The sequence below is a fragment of the Cucurbita maxima genome, unplaced genomic scaffold (genome assembly GCF_002738345.1).
Source record: "Cucurbita maxima cultivar Rimu unplaced genomic scaffold, Cmax_1.0 Cma_Scf00016, whole genome shotgun sequence".
Lineage (NCBI taxonomy): Eukaryota > Viridiplantae > Streptophyta > Magnoliopsida > Cucurbitales > Cucurbitaceae > Cucurbita > Cucurbita maxima.
Genome location: NW_019272032.1, coordinates 714,056 through 734,255, shown reverse-complemented (window position 1 = coordinate 734,255; position 20,200 = coordinate 714,056). Strand labels below are relative to the sequence as shown.

General features: G+C 34.0%; 2 protein-coding genes across 5 annotated transcripts; both read left to right on the top strand.

The window, feature by feature from the left end:
• Positions 1-1,225: 1,225 nt before the first annotated feature.
• On the top strand, positions 1,226-14,144 carry LOC111491354 (origin of replication complex subunit 3). Of its 4 annotated transcripts, none has more exons than XM_023140255.1 (18): positions 1,227-1,383; positions 1,481-1,690; positions 1,820-1,994; positions 2,127-2,296; positions 2,397-2,527; positions 3,221-3,494; positions 3,628-3,705; positions 4,623-4,690; positions 4,771-4,861; positions 4,958-5,169; positions 6,370-6,439; positions 6,812-6,897; positions 8,554-8,640; positions 9,689-9,764; positions 11,523-11,650; positions 13,020-13,196; positions 13,550-13,723; positions 13,805-14,144. In XM_023140255.1, the coding sequence occupies exons 1-17, from the start codon at positions 1,309-1,311 to the stop codon at positions 13,653-13,655; spliced, it is 2,214 nt and encodes a 737-aa protein (XP_022996023.1). In that variant the 5' UTR covers positions 1,227-1,308; the 3' UTR covers positions 13,656-13,723; positions 13,805-14,144. The 4 variants fall into 4 exon arrangements, with proteins under 4 accessions (XP_022996024.1, XP_022996023.1, XP_022996022.1 ...); XM_023140254.1 differs by having other exon boundaries at positions 4,614-4,690; positions 8,557-8,640; XM_023140253.1 differs by having other exon boundaries at positions 4,614-4,690.
• Positions 14,145-17,001: 2,857 nt separating this feature from the next.
• LOC111491356 (pectinesterase-like) lies at positions 17,002-19,430 on the top strand. The gene is made up of 2 exons (XM_023140260.1): positions 17,002-17,904; positions 18,639-19,430. The coding sequence occupies exons 1-2, from the start codon at positions 17,043-17,045 to the stop codon at positions 19,328-19,330; spliced, it is 1,554 nt and encodes a 517-aa protein (XP_022996028.1). The 5' UTR covers positions 17,002-17,042; the 3' UTR covers positions 19,331-19,430.
• Positions 19,431-20,200: the final 770 nt, after the last annotated feature.

Here is a 20,200-nt window from a genome sequence, read left to right as displayed (position 1 = left end):
CTATGATTGTAATGGCTTGAAATTTGCGTTAATGTGAAGTTTGAAAGTAAGTGAAAGAGGGTTGTGAACTTAGAGTAGGTCAAGTTTGATGATACAGCTGAGTTTATAAGTGTGTTCGAAAGAGGGTTACAGGATCAAATTTGGTGATATAGATGAACTTGTTGGAGCATGCATGAATTGACGGACCTTTTTAACAGAGTATCATAGTTTAGGAGTTGATACAATATCTTGATGCCCTGCGTTGCTAGATGAAAGAACATGCATACTATCCATAGGGGTTGACACCAAATTGACCTCAAAGGTTTTGAGCTTATGAGGCAAATAGCAATATTGGCAGATTGTGAAAGAAACATGCTTCTAATTGATAGCTCTTATAAGAGGAGTTATTGGTTTGACTTTTAAACTTGATTGTGATGAATTGGGAGTAATTAGACTAGGAGTTTTAGTGTAATTTTCCTTATTTTTTTTTTGGTATGAAATGTTGATTTGAAGAACATTATGATTCTGATAAACCGTGATAAATCGGAAAAAATTGAAACCAAGAATAGGATTCTTTGACGAACGGGATCGAGAATTATTAATTATTTTATTATTTCGACACAAGAACGAGAAAAAGAATTTTTATGACATCGAGGACTAGGAAGATGAATAATCCCTTTTAGAATCCTTAGTTCCCTTCATTTTTTTTTTCTTTTTTCTACTCCCTTTATTTGTCTTATTTTTAATATCTAATCGAATTTCATTCTATTCAGATAAAAATGAATACATCCAATGACATTTCAATCTGATACCAATGACATAATAATACTGCTCTTAACTAAAATCAGTTTGTTTTGTTAAATTCTATCCTAATTTGTTGAAAGTAATTTCTAAATTAGTGTTACACTCAAATTTGACCGAATGGATAATTATGAGAATCATTACACCAATGTGCAAATGTGCAAATCTTTGTATGTGTTTGGATGATGAAAGTTTTACATTGACTAATTTAAGGAATGATCCTAAGATTATAAGTGAGAAATACTAACTCTATTGTTACAAAAAAAGACAGTTTATGCTTAGAGTGGACAATATCATAGCACGGTAGAGAGTCGTGTTCATCTAAGAGTATAAAGGTCGGGTACATTATAGAATAACATTATAATTAATTAGATAACGCAACCCGACAAAATAAAACTGGGCTATTCATACAAATTTCAATTAATAAAAGGAATCAAAATACAGAAGCGTTAAGGAAAAGTAGCCTACGTAGTTTCCCGCCAAGACGGTCTGGCAAATAGCCCTCGAGCCATTGGGAGAGACGCAGAAATGGCGCCTGCGGCTGCACCTCTAGTTGAGTTCCCACTTCCATCAACAGTAGAGAACATCGAAACCAATTTCGAGGTTTGCTTGTTTTCTCTTGAAATTTTATGTCCTGTTACAGAAATTGTGTGAATCAGATTGAAGAAATTGGAACTGATTTTGCTTCATCTGCTGACAGCCGTTCTATGTTCTTCATAAAGCACCATCTCGGAAAAATTCGAGAAAAACAAATCCATGTGGAAAACTAAGGAAGAAGGGTAAACTCTCTCCATCTGGTCCCAATGGAATCGAGAATCCTGAGACGGAAGAACGTGATGATTCTACTCTTGAACACCTGCGAATGGAAGCTTTCGAGCTTGTATGGTCGAGAATTGAAACCACCATTAAGGTCAATCGTTTTGATTTCACTGTTTATCCACTTAGTTGACGCTAATGGTTGCCTACAAATGCTACTATTTGTCTTCTAACTGCTTGTTCTAGTAGTGTCTGAAGAAGTTGTTGGGCTATGCTCTTGCAGGATGTTTTGAGGGATACTAATGTTAAAGTGTTTGATGATATATGTCGCTGGGTTTATAAGGCCTTTGATGCTATTCGTTCATCTGGGACTCCTAGTTCATCTTCAGCTTCTCGGCCTTTTCCTATTTTAACTCGTGCTGATTGTAAGATATTGTTCACAGGGTTGGTTCTCACTAGTAAGTTTCCGATTCCAAAGTTTCAATTTGATGTACGAACTCTAACCATTTTGCAATTGAAGGGCATTTGAGAATTCTTTGTACATTTCCTTATGTTTTGCTGTTGAATAAGGAATCTTGATTAATTTGCAGAGAATATGGAAGTTGTGGATGATTTACTAACGTTTGAAGAGCTTGGCTATCATTTAAAATCTCATAGATGCCATGTGGCAAGTCTCTCTTCTCAAGAATTATCTGCCAAGAGTAGCATAGACGGCTGCATCAAAAGTTTACTGAGACAATTGTTGAAGGTTACTGTTGATGTAAGTACCGTGTGTTTTTTAGAGTGAATATTCCAAATAATGTCGGATTCTTTAATTAAACAACTTTATGAACTTGCTCTCATTTGTGGAATTTGAGCAGTCTGCTGACATGTTCGTCCTAGCATCATGGTACAGAGAACAAGGGTACTATGAAAACCCAGTAGTTGTGATTGTTGAAGACATAGAACGATGTTGTGGTTCAGTTTTATCTGATTTCATAATTATGTTGAGGTACTTCAAAGAGCCATACCTCTAGCCAATTTCCATTTCACTTCTTACTATGATTGTGTTATACTTATGTACGACTCTTTATGCTTTATGGGACGATTTTATGTCACCTATTTTTCATTTATAAAAGGAATGTTCTCTCTTTTTAATATATGAAAGTTTGCATCTTAATTATATATCTTAAAATCTAAAGTAATTTAAAGTGACTTACAATCTTCCAACAGGAAAAATGACTATGAAATTTCCATATTAAAGATTTATAAAGTTATCAAAAGGATAAAACACTAATGTCTTGGACTAGGAGATTCACTCATGTCACCTTAACCGTAGATATGCTTTTTATGCAAAAGGGATAAGACATTTGCTCATCTATTGTCACCAGGCTTTGACTATTTGTGGTAACATGTTTAGCACTTCTGGATTTTTCTGGACGAGGACTTGAAAGCTAAAGGTCCCATCTAAAATGACAATTTTTAAGTTGAAAGGAAAAGTCAACGAGTTGAGTGGAGGGAGATGGACCACCCAACCCTAAGAAACTAGGAATTACCAATAGGTCTCCAGCTGCTTATGTGTTTGTTGTTTGATTTTATGCTTCATTCTGTTGTTATGTCATAAAGTTATTGCCTTTTGAGTGTGCAATTTGTATATATTATTTTCAAGCTGTCATTTTGTACATTCATGGTTTTCGTACGTCAGCGAATGGATTGTCAAGATTCCGACTATTTTAATCATGGGAGTTGCTACAACAATTGATGCTCCTTCAAATGTGCTTCGTTCAAATGCACTACAGCAGTTGTGCCCTAGCAAGTTTGTATTAGGATCACCGACTGAGAGGATGGAAGCAGTTGTTGAGGCTGTTCTTCTGAGGCATTGTTGTATGTTCAGCATTGGTCACAAGGTCGCCATCTTTCTGAGGAAGTACTTCTTAAATCAGGATGGTACTTTAACATCCTTTATAAGAGCCATGAAGGTTGGTACTTCAATTTTACGCAAAACTTAATGAACTGGCATTGAGTTGTTGTTTGTTATATGCGGCATTCTCTCCCATGTTTTGTGTTATGATTAGGCTTCTCCTAATGTTTAGTTTGGCAAGGAATTTGCAGATTGCATGTGTCCAACACTTCTCCATGGAACCCTTGAGTTTTATGCTTGCGAGATCGATTGTCGAAGAAGAGAATAAGGTAGCCTTTAGTTATTACTCTTTTAACTTCTCATTGTATAATAAATTTATACTTGTACAATAATTAGTTTGCGGTTCTTATTTGGAATTTACTAGTTTATGAAGTGTCTTAGTTACCTTTTATTTGAATTTATTTTATTTCCTGATGCATTGTTTTGATATTTTGGAAATAGATTTTTTTATGAAATGTGGAAGTTATAATTATTGTTAAACTGTAACTGTCGTAGGTGTTTTAGTTAACTGCTACGTTGAACATTGTTCTGTTACCAAGTGGTCACATGTTCAAAGCGAAAGTTTCTTTTTTTTTTTTTGGTCGAGTAATCAAAACTGTGACTTGGAGTTTGTGGCTGGAAACTAATAATTGATTTTGTTAGTGAAAAGGAAATAATTTTAAAATGTGATGGATCAGTTAAGTTGCCTTTTTGTAAACTATGACTTGTAGTTTGTGACTTTTCAGTAAATGAATTAAATGTTTGTCTTTTGTTCTAAAAAAGCAATTATTTGTAAGTTAGGCTTTCTTAATTATAATGGTCTGTATTTCCATTAATCGTGTAAAAACATCCAATAGAAAAGGAACAGGAGGTCACGGCCTACTTGAATAAAGAGAATACAGGAAACTCTCTAAAATTGTCAAAGAAATCTAATGAAAGCCAGAAACGATTTCTCCTCTATGCAAGGTATTTATAAAAAAAAAAAAAAGATCACCATTAACCTTTGTCTCTTCTATTTTGTAGTCTGACTCGAATTGTATGTATTTCAAATTAAATGCATAAACAACCTGAATACTTTGGAAATGCACTCCCTCCATAGACCTATTTTTTGCATGCTACTTAAAGTAGCATCAGTTAGTGCATTTATCAGTCAATATGATTAATCACGTACGTGCAATATGATTAATTTTTACCAAAGGGTTTTCAGGATGGGAACCGTGCTCTTTTCCTAGAAGTTCTATCCAAGCACGCTTCAGATTTCCTGTCTGATTCAAGGTATTCATGAAAAGCTCAGAAACTTCATGTAATTTTGTGAACGATTTATTTATAGTATATTGTTGACACAACATTTTTAGGTACCCATTGGTGGAAGGAACTGGTAATAATGTTGGTAATGTATTGTCAGAATTAGAGAGATGGCAGAAGGGCTGGAGTGCTGTTGTCCAGGTGCCCATAACTTCATTAGTCTTTCTTTTTTTTCTTTTTTGTAATGGAACATTTTCCCTTTCATGGAATTCGACTCTCAATATCTATCCTTTGCAGTGTCTTTATCAAGTTGGGAAGTATGGCAAAGTTCAATTGCTTGACTTACTTTGTGAAGCACTCGATCCACAACTTTTCAAACCAATAACTTCTGAAAATTCAAGTAGACTGCAGCAAGGAAAGGGGGTGTCATTTTCAAGTAGTTGTGAGCTACAATATCAATTTTCATCTCGCAAGGATGGGTATATTTATCAAGCAATTCGAAAAGTGAGGTAGGTCATAAAGTTTACAGTAGCGTGATATATTGCAGTTGTTCATCCTAGGGATTACATAACTACAGACTTAGGCTTTAGCATTGCCATGTACTTTTCCCCAATTTTTTTTTATTCCTCTTCTAAAAGACATAAACAGGACTTGCATTAATATTGGAAATGTGATTTGTGACAAAAAGCTAGAAGCCGCAATAAGTCTTCTGAAGAAAACATTTTGAAAGGCGAATACACTAATGAATGAAATGGAAAATCTGGATTGTTTTTCATTGAGTTGATTCAGGTTTGTTTTTCAGAATCCTTCAGGGTTTCTTTTGCTCGTAACAGGAATTGTTGTTCAATGATAGAGGAGTTCGTGTTCCCCCCTTGTAGGGATAGGGGGAGAGTATTTTTGCAGGCTTGCTTTTTTTCAAGGTTGAGTATTTGGCTTGAGAGAAATTGTAGGATTTTTTTTTGAGGGATCGAGTGTTCATGGGGTGTTAAAATATATTAGATTTAACACCTCGTGAGTGTTTTCCTCCAAGGTTTTTGGAAAATTATCTGTTCAGCGTTATTCTTTTGGAATGGAGGCCCTTTTCATTGGTTTGGACTCTTTTTTTGTATGTTCTTTTATATTCCTTAAGTTTTCTTAATGAAAGGATTATGGGAAAAAAAAAATGGAAAATGAGGTTAAGCAAAATATTTTCATTTCTTGCTACTAACATGGTTACTATTTCCACACTTAGTTTAAATCTTCAAAATTCTTTTCATTGCAATCGGTCCATAAACATGCGAAATAATGCAATTCTAAAGTTTTTTCTTTTCTATTTTTTTTAAAAAGGAAACAAATATTTTTATTGAATTTATGAAATATTATAAAAGATATCCTTTACAGGATACCAACAAGTATCATGGTTGGGGAAACACACTTATGAAACAACCTTCTTTTATATTTTTCCACCAAAAGTATCCTCCTGTGAGATATTATTTTTTTTTCTTTTAGACTACCCAAGGTACTCCAAAATATGCAGTTTGCTATTGAACATTCCTGATGGCCATAGTAAGAGTTTTCATAAATCATACGGTAGTCAATACATCTAAATGAGATTTTATTTTTCATATACATTATGAGACATGCTCTATTGTTGATTTGTTAAAGATAATTTTCTATTCCAGTAGCTAGATATTTGTTCTCTGTTATGAATCTAAACTTTGAGCTATTAGGGATCTTCCTGCTGAGCTTCTTCATCAGTTGCTAGTGAGTTGGGAAAAGATTACTGGCTGTGTTCCTGAGGTATGGTTATTCTAAGAAGACTGTTAGAAGCCATGACATCCGCTTGGAATATTATCCATTTGTATACATTACAACTAGGGTGTATTTTCACTTTCATTATGGTAATGAACATAGTGTTTTTGGCCTGATACATTACAACTATGGTGTATACATTATGGTAATGAACATTGAGGGAGGGGGCACCTCGCTCCTTTGTCCTTAGGCTGTTTCTCTTTTGTTTAATATATATCTGTTTCTTATAAAAGAAAAAAAATAGTTTGATTTTTTATTTTGTTCCGTGTCTATTGTTTTCTGGTCTTCTCATTTTGTCTTCTTAGGAATTATCTTTATCCCATTATGCATTAGTCATGTTTCACATTTTGCTTGTCTTAGATCCATGAAAAAGTGAAAGACTTGCTGTTGGCTTTCAAGCTTGGGGATGGGAAGAGTTCAGAAAAAGCCATTGCAGATGTATCCAAGTATTATTCCACTCTATATGTTCAATATTGTTTAAATATGAGATATTCTACTTCAGGTGTTAAAAGTGTTGATGTAATAAAATTTACCATAACCCATCAACTTAACCTCAAGAGGTTATGTATTTGAACCCCTGTAAAGTTGTTTCTTCACCAATTAATATTGGTTTCACTTGTTTGGCCTTTTACAAATGTGACACCTGAGTAAAAGAGAGGAGTACATAAATAAACCGAGACCATATCTAAATGAAAGCAATCCTGAGGATAAGATGACTAGAAAAGACTTAAAGGAAATGAAAGTTACTACCTATACGAATAAGGTACACCTTCCTTTTTGTTGTCTCAATCATAGGAATTCTAAGACTAAGTGTGCTTTGCGTGGAGCAATTCATGTTGGATGACCTCCTAGGAATTTTCCTAGAATGCGTATAAGTGAGAACAAAACATATTGGAAGAACTCATGTTTGTATGTGGGGATAGTTTTCACTCTTAAGAAGCAAGGAGTAGATAACGTGACCATGTTGTGGTGGATGCAAGAGAATGTCGGGGCTATTAGGTGCCAAATCCGGATTCCGAATCCTAGACATGGGTCGTTACAAATGGTTTTGTAAAGGAATTTTTGTCTTATTCTATGTCTCTAGATCTTTCAACTCAGCATTGTTCGATAAAAAAAGAAGATTGTAGTGTTTAGAGGTAGTCTTCAAAATTTTGATTGATTAATAAGTAGCTTCGTGGTTGTTTGCTCTTTATAAATGAAAGTATTTTAATGAAACGTTGGAAAAACATCTTTAGTGGCCGTTGGTCATCAATCCTTTTATAGCCGATAAGGCATTGCTCAAGTGTTTTTATTCCAGCATGCATTGTGATCACATATAGAAATAGAGGAGATTTTGTCCTTCGTTTTGATGATCTTTCTTCTTTAGAGTCTCCTTTCACAATAAAAAAGATTTTTATTTTAAGTTGGACGATGGAGCTTCTGTTAAAAAGAAAACCCATAGAAGACAAGTTTAGATTAAATGACTTTAGCCTCTTGCTCTCCAGTGGGCTGCATCTAAGTTGGTCTAGCCTACATTGCTCTCGTAAGTCCATTTAGTATTAAGAGATTTCTGTAAATGGGATTTGTGTTAAAACGATTCCTTTAAGACAAATGATCATTCACCATGCTCAAATTTCTATTTCTTTGATATTCCTTATTGTTCTTGCCAGTTTATTGAAGTGATTTTTTCAAAAGTTCATTCACCATGCTCAAATTTCTATTTCTTTGATATTCCTTATTGTTCTTGCCAGTTTATTGAAGTGATTTTTTCAAAAGTTTTCCTGCGTAGTATGGAGGAAAGAGGTGAAAACACTCCATTTATCCAATTCATGGTTTTTTTTCTTTAATTATTATTTTGGAATTCATGTTGCCGTTCCTCATTTGCTCCATTGAACTAATGTGAGGTATGTGTGCTGTTAGCATTTAACTAGCTTTGAGGTGACTAGTTTCCTCTTCTTGTGTCTTTTAGACCTCTCTCTGTACGTACATTTTTCTTCATGAAAATCTTCTTTGAATTTTTTAAGGAAAAAATGTATTTAGTTAGATATGAAACCTGCTCAGTTTATACCATCTTCATCATTTTGAAAACTAAATATATCAGGATTTTACTATTTTATTTGCAGAAGACATGCATCTCAGAAGGACTTATTTATTAAGTATCCAAAGCCTATGATTGAGAAAGCTGAGTCATTTCTTAGTTCATTAGTGAGGTAATAAAACTTGTTTGCATTTCAGCTGTTATTGTGGTTCATGATATCTCAATGTAGATTAGAAAGGATTATCATCATTATTTTGTTATCATTTGAGAAGTGAATGTATGGGCTTTACTTGTTTGGCCTCTGTAAATTGGTCATATATATGTTTGCTTTGGAATTTTTTGTCTGATATTTTAATTTTAGCGCTCTCCAGCGGATTAGGCAACTTTTTTATTCTATGGTGTGTTGTCGTCCCTGTTACTCCAGTAGAAAACTAATACATGCATGGTGGATAAAAGCCAGGGCAAGAGGAGAGGACCTAGAAAACAACAATTACCTAATTACAAAACATTTTATCAAATAAAATAGTAGAGGGCAAGAGGAGGTGTTATTTCATCCTCCTTTTCAACTAGAAGACTTGCTCCAAGCATCAAAAAGGACCTCATTAAGAAGTCTTATGTCAATCAAGAGATAGTACCCCACCTAACTCAATGAGACCCTCGCCCTTTCGAACACTTCCCACAAATTTCCACCCAAGCATACGTAGAAGAACCTAAAATAGTTCAATACTAATGTGACATTCATTGGAGAGGCCATATTTCCTGCTGTTTAGTCAAATGAATGAAAATAGTTCAATACACTGCAAAATACTTTTGCTTAGGTCTCATGTGTAGCTAGAGGGTTTATTTCTCAATTTTTTTTTTTTTTTTTTTTAACTGGGTCTATTTTTTCTATTTATCAGACATGTGTGCAATATAATAATTTTTAGGCCATAAAAATTTCATTGGCAATTGCGGTAAACTGTTAGATTCTTTATTTATTTATTTATTTATTATTATTATTGCATTATTGCTTATATTTATTGATGAATATTGAAACAAAGGGGCAGACAACTGGCGTCTTTTTCTGTAGAGCAGTCCAAGTAGATAAATAGAGTTTACTAATTGAGAAAAAAGCATAGATTAAAGAAACTTTGAAAAGCACCTAGTCTTGTGATATTTTGATATTCTATTTGATACATGAAGCAATGCGACTTATTGCTCTTTGTTTTTAAATAAACCAGTGAACATACGAGGCCCATTGAATCCGTACCTTTTCATGAACTTATCTGCTTCAAAGATGTCAGAAAACTTCAGCTGGTAAGCATGCCAACGACACTCCAATATGAATTTAAGCTTTTTAATCATTACTTGAAAGTATAAATGGTACTCGTTTACTAATAGTTATTGCTAGCTATTGAGATGATTTTAGGGAAATCCATTGGAGTATGCATTGTGCATTGTTGTAGCTTACTTAATCACATTAGTTTAGAAATTGTTCTTGTTTACTTTTATTATAATGCATCCTGTCAATAATGTGGCAAAGGTTCTCAAGGATATTTGTCAATTATTATGCCCTAGTTAATAAAACCAAATATTATAGTAGCCTTTTTGATTTCAGAACATGTTTAACGAGGAAGAACAATTATGGAGCATTTTGGTTTCCAATTGAATATTACTCATCATGACACTGATAATATGTTACAAGTGAGAGGAAGTAGTTTGAACTTGTCTTAAGTCAGTTAATGCTTTCAGCCAGCCATAAGTCGGAGTACGAGATTTAACTGTTTAAGGTTCTTTATTTCATCGCTGCATCCTTATTTAACAGTGCTATATTTGTTTTTCCTGCCCATATCTTTTCTCTCAAACTGTTGTAGTTTCCTAGTGGTGGTTATTAGTGGATTGGATCTATTCTAGAATTGTTACCCATTACACTGGTTGACTGAACTTAAGTTAAACATAAAATAGTTAAGTCTGAAAATCATTATTCTGTCCTTGATTTGGGGGTTTGGTCCATTAAAAATGAGCTTTTGGACGCTTTTGTTCTTGGAGTTGAATTGATAGAAGGAAATTAGCCAAGGGATATTCACTCATCAAAATTCGGTTCTTATGTCAGTTGTATTTATCTTGCTTCGAGTTTAGAGACCAAATGTGGAACTTAGGCTCCTTAAAGATTTTGAGCTTCGTAAGATCTTAGTACAAATATTGCCAATTTGTGCAACTTTCTGCAGTCCGGTCTAAGTTTAGGTGAGTAGCTTTTCGGAATAGGGGGGAGGAAGCCCATTCTATCATTTTGGGTTTGATTTAAGAATCTATGTGCTGGCTGATATATTTATGTAAGAGACAGCTTACCTGGATTAAATTATAAAAGAGCCAAGGGAGTTACAGGAAAACTCTCTTGTTGAATGTAAATGTGCATAGAATTTTGAATATCAAACCAGATGAAAAACTAAGTTTCTGTACGTGGAATTTTATATTCAATACCAAGACCAATAGTTCCTTTAATTCCAAAATTTTGGTGAACTTATTGGTACCCCCTTTAATTCGAAAGAAAATGGCGTATGCTTTGCGGAAGACCAACAGTCCCGAAAAGTCAATTTTATTATCTGGATATTATTCTCAGAAGGACTAAATTCATTGAATAGACTACAAAAGTGGGGTCCTTATTGGTTTTTCAACCCAAGTATGCGACTTTTATGTTCATGAAGGTCGGCTCTGCGATGTTGAATTGAACCCTAGGTGGGTTGCACCAGCTATTGGCATTTCTTCTCTCCTTTATCTTTGGATTAGTCAATTGGGCAACCAGTCAATTATTGTTGCAATTTCTAGATTTCTCTGCAATCTCATCTTTGTTCATAGAAAAATGTAGGAGATCAAACATGTAGGTCTAGAACAAGTAGCAAAATTTACCCTGGGGGATTAGCGAAGTTAGTATGTGCACGCTTGCACCAACCATGCATACTTATTCCCAACAGAATTGACTGTTGTCAAGCACATCTCACCCTGTTCATGCTCTTTGACTTTATCTGCAATTTATCTTGGTTCCATCCATTTATTTATTTATTTATTTATTCCTAGGCCTTGATTGGAGATCCAAGAAGAAGGATTCAAGTGGATCTTCTGGAGTTCCAGAAAATCATAAAATGTACTTGTTGCAATGAGAACAGAAATAGTCTTTTACCATGTGCGCACGATTCAACCATTATGTGAGTAAAACTGACATTTGCATCACAATTTTTCATATATTTAAACTATCAACCTCTATAATTTGATAATGTAGTATTCCTTTAAATCATAATTTGGTCTTTGAACTTGTACTCTTTTTCATTCTTTTTATATTTTCTGTTCTACCGGGAAAGAATTTTCATTCAACTATTTACTGGATTCCGCATAGTACAACAGCCCTAGATTAAAGGGGATGATCTGTACAAGAATGGAACAAAAACCAACGGTAGAAAATATACAAAGTGAGTGAGGTAAGAAACCTAATAAACGTGGAAAGAAGAATCTAAAAGAATATGTGTGTGTGTGTATATATTTATAAGAAACTAAGAAGTATATTATGCAAAAAGCCCCAAAACTACAACCTTAAGGCCAGGGGGAAGAGGAAACCCTCCAAAAAAAAATTCTCCTTTCACAACAATAGTGAGCCATCCTAATAAAATAATCTCCCATCAAAGTGAAGGGAAAAGGGGAGAGGGGGTCTCCTTGTCTTAAGCCTCTTTTAGCCATAATCTTTTTGTGGGGTGTGCCATTAATGAAGATGGAAAAGTAAACCGTGGAGGGGACATCCCTTCATTTAAATCTTTCATCTAGAGCCGAAGCCCTTTCTATCATGGATAAATTCCAAGTACTCTCAATCAACTTTATCACAGACCTTCTCATACTCATGGTCCAGAAGTCTAAATGCACACTCGTACAAGAACGATTAAGCACTTGCTCATCATTGATTTCTTCCCAACCTCTCAGTGCTTGCGTTTTTTCCCTTCCGGCTTTTCATCCAGCACAACAAATAACTTCGCCTGCTCACTCTTAGAAAATTTAATGAATTAATAGAACTTTACCGAGGTGTCACATTCCCCTAGATTATAGTAATCTAATGGAATGTGGGTTTACAACTTGACTATTGGGTGAGTTAGTGAGCTTATAACTAGGTTTTTAGTATTTTCATTTCTCTTTGAGAGCGTAAAACCAGATTAGTAGCGTCCACTTTCCCCATGAATATAATTGAGAATTCATGCTTTGCTCCAATTCCAAAATGATTTGGTAGATATCAAACTCTAAATACATCATGCGAATATTAAACAGTGTTGAGGCATCTTACCAAGGGTCATCGCAAGTAGCCTCTCTCAAGAGAGCAGGTAGCCTGTGAGTCTGTATATGTAACTCAAGTGACCATCCTTCCCTGTTCTATGGCATTTCTTTCATGTAACCTTTGTAACCTATATGGAGTTAATTCATTTACATATATTTGTGTGGAAGATAAAAGGCTAACATTTCTGGTGTATGTTAGAATTTTTCTGTGTCGCATTCTTCAGTTTTTAGACCAAAGATTTTTATGCAACTTTCATGTAGGTATAACCTAGCACAAGAGCATGGTGATCTCATCAATCTCCATGATTGGTTCCAATCGTTCAAGACAGTTGTTAGTCATCCTCGTACTAAAGGGAATCTCAGGACGAAGCAAGGCTCTACACCAAAGAAAAAAAAAGATAAACCTATCCTTGAAAACAAAAGTGATGCATCAATTCAGTATCCTTTTACACTATTATATGGTGAAGTATACAGTCTATGCTAATTAGATCTGCAAAATTGGTTTATGAATGGAGTCTTTTCGGTTTGTCATTAAATTCTGATACTTCCTGGGTGCATTTTTTTCAAGTTAAAGCTCCATCTCCATATTTTGGGTGTTCTCTTCCAGCATATTGAAACATAGGAAAAAGGAAAACTCACAAGATTGTGACACTATTCCGTGTTTCTTGTTTTGTCCCAGAAGCATCTGTAGAAATAGTTCTGATTATATATCCTATGAAGCGTCGATGCATTAAATATTTTGTGGATCCATTTTAAGATATCCTTGAAACCCTTTAACCCCTTTTCAACAGAGCCAGGTTTTGTACTGCTGTTACTGAACTGCAGATTACAGGGTTGCTTCGGATGCCAAGCAAAAGACGGCCTGATTATGTGCAGAGAGTGGCTTTTGGATTATAAGAACTGCAATTAATTCAAGCTCAATGAAGCACAAAAAATGAATGAGAATCCTCAGCTTTATAACTAAGGTGATTAATGGTAATGCATATCTTTTTAAAAATTTATTGATATTTTCATAACTTTTGAAGTGTTCAAATTGACTGAAACAGGTTACTAAAAGGCTATACGAAAAACGTATCGTCGAGAATGTAGAGAAAAAAAATGAAGTGTTAGGTCGAATCCAACACGAAGATAGAAGGTATGGTTTGCAGCACCCTTAAAATTCTTTCATCTTAGACGTCTAGAAAAGAGGATCAAGCTAACTTTGCGGGTGAAGCTATGTTAGGCCCTTGAGTACGAGAGGGAATAGAATGGTTGAAACATTTTCATTTTTGGATACTAGTTAAAGCAATTTTGGTTCTTGAACCATAAACTAATTTCGATGTGCTGTAAGTTTATAATAGTTTAATTGAATTATTAGTCTTTAATGAAAAAAGTAGGGAGTTTTCATTAAATAACATTGGGAGAAGTTGATGTAATATTTGATGCGTTGGACTAAAATCTTTTCAATATCCTAATATTTCATTAGATAGTAGCATTAGGTCTAAAATTTCGAAGAAAAAGAACTAGTACTCTACCTCCTAGATCCTTCCGTTCCTTCATATGACTTATGTTCTTCATGTAACATTCGGACCAAATGACTATGAAATTACATCGATACTTCCACATATTATTTGTAACGTAGGAGACATCTCTATTTTTTCCCTCGAGAATTCTTAGAATTACCACTGTTTAGCTTTCAATTTGTCTCTGACCATCAAATGAAATGTGAATAACTTGTCTTCCTCTCTTTGAAACAAGGGACACTTCTGGTTCTGTTGATGCTTGTAATAATTTAGTCTTCTTCATATTACTATATCTCTAGAGTCAATAATTTTATATGAGGAACTACTTAACTCAATTACTTGGTGTCATTACTCTTCAGTTTTCTGTTGAGGTCTATCCTGTGGAGGTACTCAAATTGGATCAGTGATCGATTTCTAGGTTTCTTCGTAAACCTAATTGGTTACTTCCAATTACGTAAATATGTATAAGTTTAAAATCGAATTCTAATTTAAAAATTATAATTGAATCATTTAAAGCTCCGGTGAAACAATAGAGTTTTTTTATATTATTGTAATTTGATGATTTTAAGACGTATGATCAATAACCAAAGTGTAAAAAGAGTTCCGCTCTCGCAAATGGTTATTTCTTTTTTTGGTCGGAGAAATCAGTGGTTTTTTTTTTTTTTTTTCTGGTTAGTGTGTTTTGGAAAAAAAATTGGTTATATGTAAATAAAACAAAAATTAATAATTTTGAAATTTTTATTTTGTAAAATAACATTGACTTTCATTTTCATTGATGTCAATAAAAAAAGAAAAATTGCAATTAAAAAATTTGTGGATAATAATGAATATAATTTTCATTAATATAATGTAGAATTTAGTTGTTTTTGAATACGACTTCATTGCGTACGCGTTTCTAATATCTTCATTGCTATAAATATTAATAAATTAATTTTTGGGAAAGTGGAATTTTCAAACCCTAAATTAACAAATAATTATAATATAATTATTCCAATTAAATATTCATAATCATATTCTTCTTTATCCTTCTCCCTCCATTAAGTTGACTAATAATCATTTAAACTCATTATCTTAAACCTACTTAATAAAAAACATATTTTTAAAAAATAAAACAAAATAAATTATTAAGGAATTTTTTGTAAAACGTAATTATAATTGGCTGAACATTATTATAATTAGTAATTTAATTACTATGAATTATTAAAGACTTAATTTAAAATTTTAATTAATTCAACCCGTAAATAATAAAAAAATAAAAAAAAAAAGTCAAAATTAAAGGCATATATTTATATTACCCTCACATGCACTGAATGATCTAATTATATTTAAGTATATATTTATAGGAATTAAAATTAATGAATGATCCACCAACCATGATTAAAACCAGCCGTTGTCAACTTTAGCTTATAAAATTCCCCCCTTTCATTTATTTATTTATTTATTTTTATTTATTTTGGCATTATCTTGTAATTATGAAGCAGATTTTGTAGAAAAATAATTATTTAGAATATATATTTTTAAAAATATATCATAATTGAAATGGTTAATCTATATTTATTTATAATAAGATTTAAAATGAATTAAAATAATTTAAAAAATATTAACTCTATATATATTATGTATATACATATGGCAAATAGCATGCAGTTTCCTAAGTGAATTGAAAAATGTTAATTTAAATTAATTAAGACGTGTTATCATGATGGAATAGTTAAATGTGAAGCAATTAATTGAGATGCTTCTTCTCCATCGTTTCCCTTCCCCAACCACTTCTTAAAGTTTATGACTTAAGATTAGGAACATAATAATCCATAATTACTCATTAAAACCTAATTATTACCATGTTTTCCTAACCCAATTGATTTTTAATATTTTTTACCAGCTATTTTCCCGCCCCTACAGTATCGTCACGCAGTAGAGTTTAACCACCAAGTTCGGGATGGATTGGTGTGCTTCCTCTACGCCTAGGACACCAGAATATCGAACCATGAACGAAGAAAGGCATGAGAGAAAAGCATATTGGCTAGTGATTGTGAGGCCCCAATTCTTGACTAGAGGGGACAAACGGATCCTTTAATTTCTTTTTATGTGTATATCGTGGGTGGCCAAGTTGCTGTTCTACTTCATTTAAAAAAAAATAGTATAACAATGGTGTGAGATTGCACATTAGTTGGAAAGAGAACAAACATTCCTTTCAAAGTGTGGAAACTCAACAGTGTCGAAACCTCTTCTTATCTGATATGTTTTAAAATCGTGAGGGTGACGTCGATACGTTATAAGTCGAAGCGAACAATATCAATTAGTAGTGAACTTGAGCTATTACAAATGATATCAAAGCTAGACACTGGGTAGTGTGATTGAGCTCTCAAGGGGGTGTTATAAGGGTTTGGAAACCTCTCCCTAATTGACACGTTTTAAAACCATGAGGTTGACTACGTAAACGACGACCCAGTAGGTTTAGTAGGCTTGGGCTGTTATAAATTTAGTCCATATATTTTCAAATCTAATGAGCGATGAGAGGCACAATATATTTACGAGCTACAAAGTTTAAATCATTCATATACAACTAATGACTAATGACTAATTCAAAACAATACTTTTTTAATTTTTTGGATTCATTTTATAATAATCTTTCAAACTCGAACACAACATCCCCATAGATTACTACCATTTTGAAAAAAACACATAAAAACCAGCCCAATCCAAGCTGTCTCCTACACTTAATCCCCCTATAAAAACACCCCAAAACCCATCACTCAAGAACACAACCAACGACCAAAAAATGGCTCAAAACCTCCATTTTCCCATCCTTGTAATTTCCTTCACCATTTTGCTATCAATTTCCCCATCTTTCTCAGCCCCTAACGCCAAGGATTTATGGTGCAGCCAAACCCCATACCCCGACGTCTGCAAGAGCTTCTTCAAAGCCAAATTCAACCCAAAAAATCTGGCCGAGTTCAAAAAAACCGCCTTCAAAATCGCCATGGAAAGGGCCCTCACAGCCGAGACGCTCACCAAGCGCCACGCCCAGAAATGCCGCACCCCAAAGGAAAAAGGCGCGTGGGCCGACTGCTTGGAGCTTTACCAAGACACCATCCTCCACCTCAACCGAACTTTCTCCGACAACTACTGCTCCGATTTCGACATCCAAACCTGGCTCAGCTCCGCGTTGACTAATCTTGAGACATGTCGTGCCGGATTCGTTGACCTTAATATTAAGGATTACGACGTCGTTTTTCCTTTTCTTTCGAGGAGTAACAATGTGACTAAGTTGATTAGGAATAGTTTGGCTATGAATAACTGCTCTGAGACGGAGACGGGTTATCATGGTGGCTTTCCTACGTGGGTTAAGGCTGGTGAACGGCGGCTGCTGCAGGCGGCGGTTCCTAAGGCGGACTTGGTTGTGGCGCTTGATGGGTCTGGGAATTATAAGACGGTGCAGGCCGCGGTGGATGCGGCGGCGAAGAGGAAAGGGAGTGGGAGATTTGTGATACATGTTAAGAAAGGGGTTTATAAGGAGAATGTTGTGATTGGGAATAAGGTCAAGAATTTGATGCTCGTCGGAGATGGGTTGAAATATACCATTATTACTGGGAGTAGGAGTGTCGGCGGCGGCTCCACAACGTTCAACTCAGCCACCGTCGGTACGTTTCTTCCCTCTCTCCTTTGTCTCTCACTCACCCAACTAAACCCGAAATTAGTGTTGAAAGTTGTTGGGAGTCAGTTTGACATTACTATATTGACTAATTTAACGAATGATCATGAGTTTATAAATAAAAAATATATCTACAATAATACGAGACCTTGTGGGTAAGCCCAGAGCAACGAAGCCATGAAAATTTAGGTTTAAAGTGAACAATAATATAAAATTGTGAGAGTGGTGATGTCTAACAAATAAATTGGTGTAAATTTTGTGACTTTGTTCAGCTGTGAACTTATACTTAAAGTGGACAATATCATACAATTATAGAAAGTCGTGATTTCTAACCAATGAATTATTATAAATTTTGAAACTATACTCAAAGTGGACAATATCATATAATTGTAGAGAGTCGTGATTTCTAACAAATAAATTATTGTAAATTTTGAAACTTTGTCCACTATGAGCTTATGATCAAAGTGAACAATATCATACCATTGTGAAGAGTCATGGTTTCTAACAAATAAATTATTGTAAATTTTGAGACTTTGTTCACCTATGAACTTATGTTCAAAGTAGACAATATCGTACTATCATGAATAGTCATGATTTCTAACAAATAAATTGTTATAAATTTTTGTAACTTGTGAGTTTATGCTTAAAGTGGACAATTTCATACCACTACGAAGAGTCGTGATTTTTAACAAATAAATTGTTGCAAAATTTGTCTTTGTTCAGCTGTTACTGGGGAAGGATTCATTGCTCGTGGCATCACCTTCCGCAACACGGCCGGACCCGAAAACCACCAAGCAGTAGCCCTCCGATCAGGCTCGGATCTCTCCGTCTTCTACCGCTGCAGCTTCGAGGGATATCAAGACACTCTCTACGTCCACTCCCAAAGACAGTTCTATAGAGAATGCTACATTTACGGCACAGTCGACTTCATCTTCGGCAACGCAGCCGTGGTACTCCAAAACTGCATGATCTACGCGAGAAAACCAATGTCAGGTCAGCAATGCGTGGTAACAGCGCAAGGCCGATCAGACCCAAATCAGAACACCGGAATCTCAATCCACAACTCGAGAGTGATGGCCACGGCCGACCTCCAACCGGTGCTAAGCTCGGTGAGAACCTACCTGGGGAGGCCATGGAGGGAGTACTCCCGGACGGTTTACTTGCAGTGCTTCATGGATAGCTTGGTGAACCCTGCAGGATGGCTGGAATGGAGTGGGGACTTTGCCCTGAATACGCTCTATTATGGAGAGTTCAAGAACTTTGGGCCTGGTTCGTCCACTGCTAAGCGAGTGAAGTGGAAGGGTTACAGAGTGATAACAAGCGCCGCCGAAGCTTCCAAGTTTACCGTCGGGAGCTTCATCGCCGGGAAGTCATGGCTGCCGGCAACTGGCGTGCCGTTCACTGCTGGGCTTTGAAACTAATTATGGGGGACTTGGAAGATCTTTGTTGTTGTGCTGTTCTTGATGGTTGAATTTTACTGTATTCATCAATAATAATATACCATTTTTTTGGGAATTTTTTGTTAAAATTAATGTTTATTTGAAGATTATTTTGGATTGATTAATCATTTTTTAGTGAAGTTTTGATTTATGGGTTTGTGCGAAATTTAGTTTTTATATTAAAATTAATTTCTTGAGAATTTTATATTGTTGTTTATTTATTGTTTTAGTCAATGAAATTGGAATTTAGAAGGAAATATATGATAAAAGTGAAAATTGATATATTTTTTTATTAAATTAATAAAATTTCAAAATTTTTAATAATACTTTTAAAATTTTTAAAATATTTTTATTGAAACTATTAATATTTTATTTTCGATATATTCTTAAATTTTAAAAATAATATTAAATCCTTAACTTTTTATAAAAAATATATAAAAAATTATTATTATCAATATATGGATATAAATAATCTATTTACTCCTCATAGATTATCCATCTTTTTAATTTATTGGCTAATATTATTTTCATGTACAAATAATGAGCGTATTTTAAATTTTTTTAAAAAGAGTTGGTTTTAAAAACAAATTAAAAATATACCACTTTTAAAAAAATATTTTTAAACATTTTTTAAAATTCAAAACTATTTTTTTAAAAAATATTATTGGAACTCTTTTAAAACTAGATATTAACTAAAATTATTTTTTTAAATAAAATATCAACATCTTTCATTATAACGATATTTTTTAATTTTTTAAAAAATTAATGATATTATTGAAATTAAAAATTAAAAAAAAATTATTAATATTTCTATATATATATATTTTATTAATATACCTATATTTT